Here is a 12,690-nt window from a genome sequence, read left to right on the forward strand (position 1 = left end):
ACACGGCATATTAGATAATTTAATAATATAAGGAGAGGAGCCTGGTGGCAGACCAATCACTAGGAGAGGAGATTAATTGGTTAAAACCCCAGTTTGCTGGTTTCTAGAATGAATCTCTGCTGGTCAAGGCCCTTCCCTGTGTAGTGACAGATTTGAGGATGATCCTGCAATTTTGGCCAGATTAAGGGTAACCCCCCCTGCAATGCCCCTTAGGCACATTATGTGTAACAGATTGTTCACCAGGTTGCAAAGAACAGAGCGGAGGAGTGCTCAAAGTTTCACAATGATGAGATAAGTTAGAGACACCGGTACTTTCTGTTCCAGTTTTATCTGGTAAAGCGAATGATTAGAGGTCTTGGGGCCGAAACGATCTCAACCTATTCTCAAACTTTAAATCTCTTGTAGAGCAGTTTTGGCCATGCTTGCCTCTATACACTTAAGCTGATCATAGATGGTTTGGAATTTAACATCCAACAGGTCACTAATACGCTGAGTTATAAAGTCCCAGGTGTTGTCAGATGGAGAAACCAGGGATAGTAGTCCTCTTTGTAAACTTGAGTCAACAGTTTTTTTTTAAATAGATGATTTCTGTTTCTCAGCATTTTTCCTGTGTTTTCCCAGTGGACCCGTATCAGGAGAACCAGAAGAAATAAACAACCTATATTTAGGATTTACCACTTATGTCATACTACAAATTGGAGCACCCTTGTCAGAGCCCCTCATAATTGCCATCGTGGAAACCACCTGGGATATTGGAATTGCATGAGCGCTCAACCACGTTGCCAGGCTGCATGACCTCAACATCATCTCCTACGCTGACGACATACAGCTGATCCTCTCTCTCACCAAGGACCCCCTCACTGAAAAAAACAACTTCCATGAAGGAAGGAAAGCCATCGCCGAAGCTGAACACGGACAAGACGAAGGTCCTCATCCTTGGCTCCACACCCTCAGCCTGGGACGACTCCTGGTGGCTGACTGCCCTGGGAGCAGCACCGACACCCACCGACCCAACGCTCTCCATGACCAAGCAAGTCAATGCAGTCTCATCCTCCTGCTTCAACACCCTCTGCATGCTCCGCAAGATTTACAAAAGGATCCACACCGACACAAGGAAAATGGTCACCCATGCCCTCGTCAGCTGCAGGCTGGACTACAGAAACATCCTCTACACAGGAGCCCCGGCCAAACTGTTGAAACAACTGCAACGCATTCAGAACGCCTCTGCCCGCCTGATCCTCGACATCCCCCGACACAGCCACATCACACCCCAACTGAGAGATCTGAACTGGCTGCCCGATAACAAGAGGATCACCTTGAAGCTCCTCACCCACGCACACAAGGAACTCCAAGACACCGGACCAGCATACCTCAACAGATGACTCACCTTCTACACCATGAACCACCAGCTCCGCTCTGTCGACCTTGCCCTCGCTACCGCCCCCAGCATCCGAAGAGCGACCTCAGGCGGCAGATCATTCTCCTACCTTACCGCCAAGACCTGGACACCCTCCCTATCCTCCTACAGAAGACCCAAGACCTACTAACCTTCAGGAGGCTACTCAAGACCTGGCTATTCGAGCAGTAGCATCACCCACCCCCCAGCACCTTGAGACCCTCACGGGTGAGTAGTAGGCTCTACAAATCTCATGATTGATTGAGCACTAGAACCATCACATTATTAAGACTAAGGGAGTCAAAGATAAATGTGGAGGAGCAAGGCCTTCCATTGTTAAAGAAAGACATTGCTTTGCCAATTTAATCTCTCTGGAAACGTGAATTCACTGGCCTCACCAAAAAACGACTATAGTTGTGTCTGGCAGAAATTGTACGTCCATGTTAGATGGTGGGTTAACCTTCCTCTACCCCATTTCAACCCAAAAAGTTACCTTAAGAGACTGGAAGAAATGATGATGGACAGGATATCTACCCTCAATCCTCCATCACAATGACGAAACAGATCCTGGATTTTCAGAACCAAGCGAGGAGTCCCGTCCCTGCCTCTGTCGGGCTATGACAGGCCCGTTCTTGGCCTGGCCTTTGCCAGTCCTGTGCAGGGGGAACGAAGAGGGATCTTTTTTATCTCCTTTGGGCCCAAAGGAGCAACGTACATGGCCTCCTGCCGAGAATGACTCTGGGGCTTGAGTTCCTGCTCCCAACGACTGGTTTGTCTTAAAAGACTTTCACTCTTATCTTTCAGTATTGTTCTTCTTGTTCTTGAGACACTACCCCCATTCTTATTCCTAAGTGAGATATTTCAACATGCAATGCCGATACTGTGATATTGTGTGTACGAGGGTCTAGTAAGTCTAGTTGGGTTATAGAATGGTTTACACCTGATTTACCGAGTTGAAACCAATTATGAGGGGTTAAAGGGTCTGTTAGGTATTACGTAGTTAGACAGAGAGGTTTGATGGAAGTTGAGGTGTTATGATTGTGGACTTAGAGGCATAAAAGGAGTCTTAACAGACAATACGATTATGAGTCATTAGATGAGAACATATTTTTACTAATATTCACCAATTTTTCAATTTGCAAGCTGTAATACAGTATTCACATTTTGATTTATTGAGGAAAATAATTTTTATTAAAATGCTTTTACTATCTAGCTAATAACATGTTTTTAAATAACCTATTATGCCTGCTACTTATGTAACTTGTACCAGGATACATTTAATATTATGCTCCATAAAATTTGAACCAGGTTAAATCTGTGACATAATTATTATCAGGTTACATTTAAGATTATGCTTCATGTAATTTCCACCATTTTACACATTTGAGATATAATTTGTGCCAGAAAACATTTGAGATTGTGATACATATATAATTTGTAACTGCTTATATCTGTGATTAGTCAATGAACATACTTTTAAGGAGTTTGTAGAAATACAAAATGCAGTCTCATCAATATGTAAATAAAAGTTTCATGATCATATATTAAAAAGGTTGAATATGAAAGGAGATAGAGAAGACAGAAAACGATTAAAGTCTTGAATCTAAAACAGAGAGTTATCTTTCAACTGACTTGTGCACAATGTGCAACCTAAGAAGGTGCAAAGCATACCAAGAAAGGGTGCTAGCTAGACTACTGCAATGGCAGTTTTGGAAAGAATATTGAATGTAACCTTGTAAAACTAAGTATTTCTTTCTTTTTTCCTTAAATCTTTTTATTGACATTTTTTTCCATTATATACACAAACTCCACCCTCCCACCCCCACCCCCCAAGACCAATAATATACAAAAAGACTTATTACATTCATAAATCTGTGGTTAATACATTAAAGTTCATTAGGACATATGCAGAGACAACAGTTAAATCATGATAAATAGATTGTAATACGAGATAGTATATATATGGCAGCCTATGTATGTCTCTGAATCCACTGCAGCAGCGGTGCCCAGATCTGCATACCCTTTCTTCTTTTATTAGATCCTTTATTTTTATAGATTGCGACCTTAAGGCTGCAGGCCGCAAGTAGCCTAGCCCTCCATTGTTGGAAGGTAGGTGGATTGGGGTCGAGCCAAGACAAAGCAATACAGAGTCGGAGGATTGCCATGCCCACAAAGATCAGCCCCTGCATGTTTTCCTGCCACTCGCAGTTTGCTACCCCCAAAATAATTTCCTCGGTTGAGACGTCCACTCTTATTTGGCACAATTCAGACAAGAATTCCGATATATCTTTGATCAGAATATTAAGCTTGTTACATGTTGCAAACATAAGTATAATATCAGCCCCTGTCGACCATTTTGCAATTTTCTCAGGTGTATAATATAGGCAAAAGAATGTTTTATAGCATTGGGCTTGTAGTTTTATCGACACTAGCGATGTTTGGGTTAATTCATATGCGCGACGGGGAATAGTAGACTGTACTCCCAACTTGACCTGCCAAAAAGAATACTGTTTACTCATATCATCTGGAAAGACTGAATTCAGGGACTCATATATTTCCCCAATCGTAGGTGTGTTGTTTTTACAGAGATTATCAATCAGTTGATTGTTCATGAAATTGCACCGCCCGCCAATTTTCTTTGCTAAAAAATCTCTAACCTGCAGGTACTTAAAAAAATCCCGGTGGCTAATATTATATTCTACATGTAGATCTTCAAACATCTTAAAGCCCACTGGTGCGTAAAAACAGCCCAACTGTACCACTCGAGCCGCAACCCATCTGTTAATACAGCTATCCAGAAAAATTTCTGGTAAATCATTATTAAGACTCATTGGAGGGTAGTATGAGTATCGCCCAAACCCCAAGAGCCTACGTACATTGTTCCACACTTTGTAAACCCCCGCAATAGTTTTGAACTTAACTTTCTTAAAATAGCTATCATTTACATGCCGCCAGAAGCAGCCAGTACATTCTTCTCCTAGTATAATTTATTGTGGGGTTGGGATCGGTAGCCTGGTTTGATCGTGAAAGATCATTTTGACACAGTATTTTAGGACGGTGGCCCAATAATAAAGTTTAAAATTAGGCAGAGATAATCCTCCTCTCTCCTTTGGTAGCATAAGCCATTTAAGTGCCCGTCTGGGTTTCTTATATTCCCAGATAAAGCTAGAAAACATAGAATCTATAGTTTTGAAAATATGAGGAGGAAACTCAAGACAAATAGTTCGAAAGAAATATAAAAAACGGGGCAAAAAAATCATCTTGATCACATTACAGCGACCACCAATAGTGAGATGTAAATTATTAAGCCGGATCAGCTTTTTCTTAGTACGGGATATCAGAGGGGTTATGTTGTTCACAACAATATTTTCAATTTTCGCATTTATTTTAACACCTAAATATACGGCCTCCTTGGTCACTCTTGGGTCTCTCATCGTAATTTTGTAATTAGAAACAATCTCGGTTTTATTGGAGTTCAATTTATAGCCCGAGATTAACCCAAACCGATACGCCTCTTCTTCTATCACAGGTATAGCTAGATTGGGATCCCTAGTAACAAGCGCGATATCATCGGCGTATGCTAAGATTTTAGTATTATGATTGCGTATTTGAATCGGAGGTATTGATGGCTCTCCAGCCATCAATACCTCCGATGGCTCTCCAGCCATCATCCATTCATCCGATGGCTCTCCAGCCATCGGATGAATGGATCAATATATATTGCGAAAAGAAGAGGGGAGCAAGGGCACCCCTGCCTTGTCCCTCTCGAATTCGAAAAATTCCCTGATAGAAGCCCATTTACCAATACCCTGGCACTTGGTTTATTGTAGAGCCTAATTATTTCATTATATAAATGTCACAAGGGGCAAGCTTTTTACCTACGTACACAAAATGGAGAAATCTTGATGTACATACTCAGAACATTACTGTTGTTCTACTAAATTTGGAAAGTTATATACCTTGGGAAATAAATTTGAAATATTGTGTCAAAACATTGACATGTATGTTGAATATCATGTGACATATACCATTTCAATTTCACATGGAATTGTTATGTGTATTCTTTTATTATGCTCGTGTACAACTTTGTTTTTTCTTTTCTTAAGCTTGCAAGAGGTTAACGGGAGCAATAAATGTATTGACTACAGTTTTTTTAAAAATGCATAAAATATAAAATACAATACAAAACATCAGTGTTCAGACAGTTATGAATGCAATAATGTGAAAACGTCACCTAATATATTCTTATTGTGCTTGTGAAAAGAGTAACACTGTAAAACCTGAAATTGGAAATTAGTGGACATTAAGGAAGTTTCGAAAATCTAGGCACATATTTATGAAGCTTTTGCGTTATCCTGTTGTCCATGTGTCACACAAGGCGATGCAAGGACAATGCGCACACTTCAGTAATGTTTACAAAGCTACGCAAGGTCTGATTTGTGTGGCCTTACATGGCTATGTGAAGAAATGTAATGCAGGACAGCTCCTTGGGCTGCATTACATTCAATTTCAACTTGAGCGGTGTTCCTTGGGTGGACTATGGGCGCTCCCATGCACTGACTAATGGATATTGTCGCATCTCTTGATTTACAAAGGCTTGTAGACCTGGTAATTCTTCAAAATGCTATGCCTTACCAAGTAACACGTAACGAGGAGAAATATCTTTACTTATCCCAGGTATTTCCTCATTCCAAGTGTGGTTCATTCTGCAGCACACATAAAAAGAGGAAAACATCTCCTTGGATTTTTTTATTTCAGTAGAGTGCTCCTTCCTGCACAAAAAGAGTGCAATAGTTAGCACTAGGCTACCCACTGTGAGTCACGCAAACGAAAGAGCAGAAATGCTCCATCTTTGTAAACATGGAGCATTTATGCAGTCTCCTTTTCATGCAATGCAGTTCAGCAACTTTGCTTGCTGCCCTGCTTTGCCTGAAAGTTTAGTACATGTGCTCCTCAGTCCTCAACCAAGGGAAGCGTACACTAGCTAATTTGTTAAACTCAAGCCAAATTTACTATTTTTTCATGAAGCCAGCAAAATATTCATAGTTGCTGCGCTGTGCTGTGTGAAAGAGAGCGTGAGAGCAGGATACCCCCCTATATACTAAGATATGGCACCTCGGGGACCACAGACCTACACATCTACACACCTGCCCAAGCACCCGAATACACTCTTGGGTGATCAGTGCTCTATACCGTGATAGTGTAACCCACTAATCTGGTGAATTTCTTGCTGCCTAGCCTCATACACACATCTTTGCATCATAGTGCAAATGTGGGTGTATTATGTCGAATATAGGTTTTGTACTGTAGCAAGCACGGCTGGCACAGGTAAGAGCGTTGGGGTGAGGTAGGAAGTTGAAGGATGATGGGAAATGCGGCGAGTGCAAGTTAAGTGGTTTTATTTATTTTATATTTAATTTATTTCACCTATCCCGTTGTCTTTCGACTCCATTTGGGTATAGCCTATCTTAGTTTTTCCCCTGATGTCAACTATTTGGGAAGAAATGCATACAAAGAAGACCTCTATCAAATCTTATGCTCACTGCTCCCAAAAACCTTACCCATAATTTCCGATCATGGTTAGCTCGAGGGTGATGATAAGGAGTGACAGAATTGCACTAGTAATAAGAAAAACAAATGATAAACATGGTATAAAAAGTGTCTATCTTCCATCGTGTCTTAACATTTTGTTTCATCAACTGCCTCTGAAGGGCGCTGTGATGCGTCTGGGATGATTTCTGGGTTGGGTAGTTTCTGAGGCAGTTCCTCGTCTGGGCTGGTGAGCTGGTGCAACCTCTGTAAAGCAGAGAAAAGCCATACGTGTTTATTTAGATAAACATTTCACCATACTATGAGCTGCCCTGCCTAGTATGCTGGGTTGTGGATGTTAAATGGCCCGCTGGTCCAGTCAAACCAGCTAACATAAGACTTGTAGTTGTTGTATGTTAGCATTCTATAACAAAAATGTCCAATTGTAGCTTCATTTTCGGTAAAGCCGAAGGTGTAATCTGGACCTGACTCCTTACCGAAAATATCTGAGCTCCGACTACTGTCTTTTAATTCTTTAACAAACCCCACATGAAAATGATTTAACTGTTTCCCTTTGCCCTAGCTTGCATGTGAAGATTCCTTTCCTCTCCTCTCCCCTCATTTCCTCCCCTCCCCTAACTTACCTTCCCTTGCCCTCCTTTCCTCTCCACTCCAATGTCATAAGGTTTTTGAGTAGCAATAACTTCCTACTGCTACAAACAGTAGGAATATGCAATATCAATGCTTATACAATACAATGAAAAAGAGATTCATTTGTAAATCAAGTCGCCCCCTTTCACATCAAAAACTGTGTTTTACAAATCCTACTGCCCTATATGGCTCCAGTGGAAGACATGAGTGTGATTTTATGCCAAGTCATTGAGGCCGATATTATGCATACCTCTTTATTGCCACTCAAAACAGCAGAAACTTAAAACATTACATTAGAACTAGGAACGCTAACAACATTCCAATTCACTATAGATTTCTGTACCAGGCAGCTATCTTCCTTCTTTGTTGTTGCTCGCCAATGAAATAAGTTCACAAAATTTGCAGTTTGAGTGAGGTCTATATATATGAAATGTCTGTGTGAAGAGTACGATTGGGAAATGCCTAGGCGTAGCTTGTTTGCAGGGGACCCGAGTTAGGAAACAGGGATTAATTATAGGGCGAACCATTTTGGCATGGGCGTTTAGATTAAGATTTGAATTGGTTTGGTTTAGGAATGTCACGACCCCGTTTGGTTAGTAGCTTTATTTTCAGGTGGTGATATTTTGATTAGTTGTGTGGATATGGCTTTATTGAGCTGAGTGTATCATTTAGAGGCCTGGGTGGCAAGTGTGGTTATGTGCTCTTTGATTTATTTTTTAATTGACACCTGCCACGGCTGTCGGGCTTGTGTACAGAGTCATTTTAGCTTCGCGCGGGGAGGAGCATCAAATCTTGGGTTCAAATGCCTCACCGCACGTTCTATATTGTTCCCCTCCCCATGCACTGGGTCATGGTCGCCTTCTGCGTGCAGTGCTTAACTGCTGAGGAGCTTTGAAGTTGACTCCTCTGATGCATTGTAGGCCCGATGAAACGCGATCTGCCATTTTGGATCGGACTATGAAGGAGGCACAATATGTATAGCGTGAAGGCCATATTTTAGGGACATTAAATAGATTGTTAGTTGCTAGGAAGATCTTGTGATTATAAAGAAGGACGTAAGGTATCTCAAAAAAGAAAAAATGGATGGGGACAAAGAGAAAATAAAAGGGACAATATGATCCGCAGGAGAAGAAAAAGCAGGCAGCGGTAAAGGCTATAAAGTCCATTAACCCCTTGGGCAATTCTGCGCTTGTGTGGGCGATTTTGAGAGTGAGCGGGTTCATGATGGCTCCCAGCCGTCATCAGCACACGAGCGCTGTGATGCATGATGGCCGGGGGCCGTCATCAGCATGGAAGGGGTTAAAAAGAGTCCCAGGCAGTTGCATTTGACGAGTCATCAAGAAGTGGTGGCAAACTGATTTCTTGTTCATCTGATATGGATGATGAAGTGAAAAGGAGAAAGTATAAGGAAGAGTTGGATTGTAAAGATCTAGATCTAGTAGTGAAAGACGTTCTTGGGGAATGTATGTTTGATCCTCACACAAATCAACATTCTGCTGATCACGTGTCAGAGTATGATGATTAGGCATGAAATGCCTAAAGAAGTGGGGAGTAGATTACAAGCAAAATGTCCCAGACTATCTTTGAGTAAAAAGGTAACATATACGGCTGAGTTAGATTCAAAGATGTTGGCTTTCCTGAACAAGTCAGTGCGTGACCCAAGAAGGGGTCTGGATGAAAAGTTAAACTTAAGTTTGGATTTTGTCTTAAAATCAAAATTTAAGACAAACTTATGACAAACTCCTAACTTTACTACTCCTAAATGCCTTTTGTGAATACCGAAAGTTGTAAAGTTAAGAATCTGTCTCAGATTACTTTTGTGATTCAGGCTCTTTGTCATTTAAGTTGACCATGCTTCTTTGTTTAATATCTTTTAGAAGGGTATTAGATGAAAGGGCATTGCAGATTTCTTCATGTAGTTATTTACCAAAAGGGGTGTGTTTTAGCTTTAGGAGAACGACAAAAACTGTGTTCAAGACTATATTTTATTTAAACTTGGAGAAGAACAAGAAGCTGTGTGTGGCTAAGTGTTAGCAGGAGAATGAAAGAAGAACTTTAAGTTTGAGGGATCAATTAGATTCTCAATTGCTGATTTCTTTCAGGTACCCTCATAATCCTGTTTCGAGACAAGTCCTACTTTGGCTAGATGGGTTAAGTAAGTAATGAGGAGGGCAGGAATTCATTTTAAACCAATAGAATATGATGTGATTAATATTATGGAAAGATTTTAAACATGCATAATATTGGCCTCTGTGCCTTGCCATAAAATTCATATTTTTCACAGAAAGGGTGGGTGGAAAATCATGATTTCATTAAAGGCACGTAGACCAATATTATCCCTCCCAGTTGATAGTACCCACCCATTAATTTGTGATTTGTGTTTCAGGAAATGGCGATTATAAGTAAAGCAGAGGAATATGGAACCTTGGATTTCTTTAACCCTTTCCATGCTCATGACGAGCTCAGCTCGTCATGATGCACGGTTGAGCTGTGCTGGTGACGAGCTGAGCTCGTCATGAAAGAATGGAAATAATCAAAAGTCAGCACAGGAGGGGAAAACACCTAGCAGCCAAGGTGTTAAATCATTTGGAATAAGAAACTGTTCAAGTTGTTCACAGCAAAAAAGAAGGAATATGGCTGTCTGGTTCAATAATATGTAGTGGATTGGAATGTAGTTAGTATTTCTCATTTCATTTAATCTTTATTTCGGTTATGTGTAACCATAAAAGATACAATAATAAAAACACATTACATTTTCATAATTACTCCATCATTCCCTATTGAATTAACACAGTAGACGGGGCACGGATCTTGATTTAAAAAGAGCACGGCTATAACTACGCCATAAAAACCTATCTAGCCCAAGAATTACATTGTATTAAAAAAAACATGCTGGCCAACTATTTACATAGTTAAAAATGATCATTTACAACATATAACATTTTAAAAACCATAGGGTAATTTTATCATATAATCGTCATATCCCCATGAAAGTGCAAATGCTTGACTTGGCCTAGGTTATACCCTGAAATACAATTTTTGTTCATAATTCCTTTTCTAACCTGAACCCACTTGTTTTCCGTATCAAAGATACGTTGAATAAAAATCTGCTTACTGCAAAAACTACTTTTTGCGAAGAATCAGTCCTTAAAATACGTAAAGCTTTGCTACAACTCCTACTCCTAATGCCTAGCAACCTACACAGGGGTTTGATCCAATGGCGCCTTACAGTAGTATATGCAGCACAGAAGAATAGGTTGTGCTCGTCGGTTTCCCTTACTTGCATTGTGCACAGGGGGCAAAGGTCACTACCCTTTTCCCCCTTCTCATTTTTCCAACTAGATGTATTTGCTCCTATTTGCAAAATTCTATACCTAAAGTGTAAAAATAAGGATTTTGCTAAGGAATATTCTATCTCGTCAAGGAAGGGTTCTCGGGTGGCTACGTCTTTAAAGGCTAAAAACCTTAAAGTTAATGGGCCCGTAGTAGCATTATTCAGCAAATCGCTTGCTATAAAGTTCCAATAAGTCAACTTTAAATTCTTTTTACAAGTTGGTGTGAGTTTTAAAGGGCCACTCCCATAGGAAGATAGGCCTAATTTTTGCATCCTAGACATTACGTGCTTCAACCACGGGATGTCTTTAGGACGATTCACCTTCATGATTTCCTCCAGACCAACTTTGTAATGGATTAGTTCTGATGTAACCCGGATCCTTATCCAAAACAATAGTGGTCTTAGTACAGCGCAATGGTCTGTGCGTTTAATGTCCAGATCCAAAGTTACAGGAAGCAAGGGTGTTAGTATTTCTAGTTCTAATGTAGTGTTTTAAGCTGCTGCTGTTTTGAGTGGCGAAAAAGAGGTATGCACAATATGTGCTAATTCTGGACACATGGGGAGATAGCTGTGGGAGAAACTACACGCTGACCGGAAGTGACGACAGACGCCAGAAGCTACGGCTGTTGCTGCTGGAGCTAGAGTGCTCTCCCATGAGCTCTGTGAGCCGTGAGCTAGGCTTTTCAACACGGCCGGACTTCGGAGCCGCGAATCACTCTTCATCGCGGTAACACCGGACGGGCATTTCTGGGCACGGCGGAAAGCCGCGAGTTAGCGCACAGTGCCACAGTGCACAGTGCAAAGTGCCTTTCAGAGTGGCAGGAGCCGCGAGTCGCCTTCCAGTGCGGCAGGAGCCGCAAGTTGCTGCCTAGTGCTGCGGCAGCTGAAAATTGCTTTCTTCTGTGGCAGGAGCCGCAAGTCACCTCCTAGTGTGGCCGGGGCCGCAATTTATATAAGAAAGCTGCAACGTGGCAAGACCGTCAGGGCGTTATTGAGTGCCTCACAGTGCGGTGGGAGCCGAGTGTTGCCTTCTGCTAGCTGCAGGTTTCTTGCGTGGCAGAGACCGTGTGAGCCGTGTGGACTACTCATCGCGGAAGGGGGCCGCAAAAAGATTGCTGTGTGTAGCAGAAAAGCCACGAGTTCCCTCCTTCCTGTCAGGAGCTACCGTTCATTTTGAGAGCAGCAGAGCAAGGACCCTGTGAAGACACAGCGAGGAGCTGCGCGGGATTCAAGGAGAGTCTGTGAGTACAGGTGTTTGCCGAAATCCATACCAGTACCAGAAGACCCTCCCTGCCTGTTCGCCAGATACCTGGGCCACACGCCGAGTTACCGCCACGCCTTGAAACATCAGCGGCCGCAGAGCGGACTCGGTTTCCCAGGGGGACTTGCTTCGGCGCACGCAGTGCGCATCATCACCTTGCGCCAGGAGGCTCTTGAAAAGCCCGGGTCCTCCGCCCGGACGAAGGGCGGACAGTCTTAGACAGTCCAAGACTGTCCGTGACTGGACTGGGCCAGGATCATTGCTTTTCTACTGCGAGCCTCTCATCCTACCGTCTATCATCATCAGGTACTGTGGTTGAGGGTCACTGACTTATTGATTGCACTTGTGAAATATTGTCATCTGAAAGAGAGCTCAGAATGTCTAAACAAAAAGCCTAATCTGCACCCAATAACACCATGGATAACTATTTGGTCCAGGTTGTTGCTAAAATAAATAATGACAGTAGGTCTTCCCTGGGTCTGACCCATTCTGCTATTACTGACTCAGCGGAACAAATTC

The 12,690-nt window shown here is 42.0% G+C and overlaps 1 protein-coding gene across 1 annotated transcript in view; it reads right to left on the reverse strand.

Moving 5' to 3' along the window:
• Nucleotides 1-6,768: 6,768 nt before the first annotated feature.
• Nucleotides 6,769-12,690, reverse strand: part of LOC147733934 (sodium- and chloride-dependent GABA transporter 2-like) — a 1,073,416-nt gene continuing 1,067,494 nt past the window's right edge. Inside the window, exon 15 of the mRNA XM_086952829.1 lies at nt 6,769-7,192. Within this exon, the coding sequence (XP_086808955.1) occupies nt 7,076-7,192 (117 nt within the window). The 3' untranslated portion in view covers nt 6,769-7,075. The remainder of the gene's footprint in view (nt 7,193-12,690) is intronic.

The sequence above is a fragment of the Lissotriton vulgaris genome, chromosome 1_2 (genome assembly GCF_964263255.1).
Source record: "Lissotriton vulgaris chromosome 1_2, aLisVul1.2, whole genome shotgun sequence".
NCBI classification, from domain to species: domain Eukaryota; kingdom Metazoa; phylum Chordata; class Amphibia; order Caudata; family Salamandridae; genus Lissotriton; species Lissotriton vulgaris.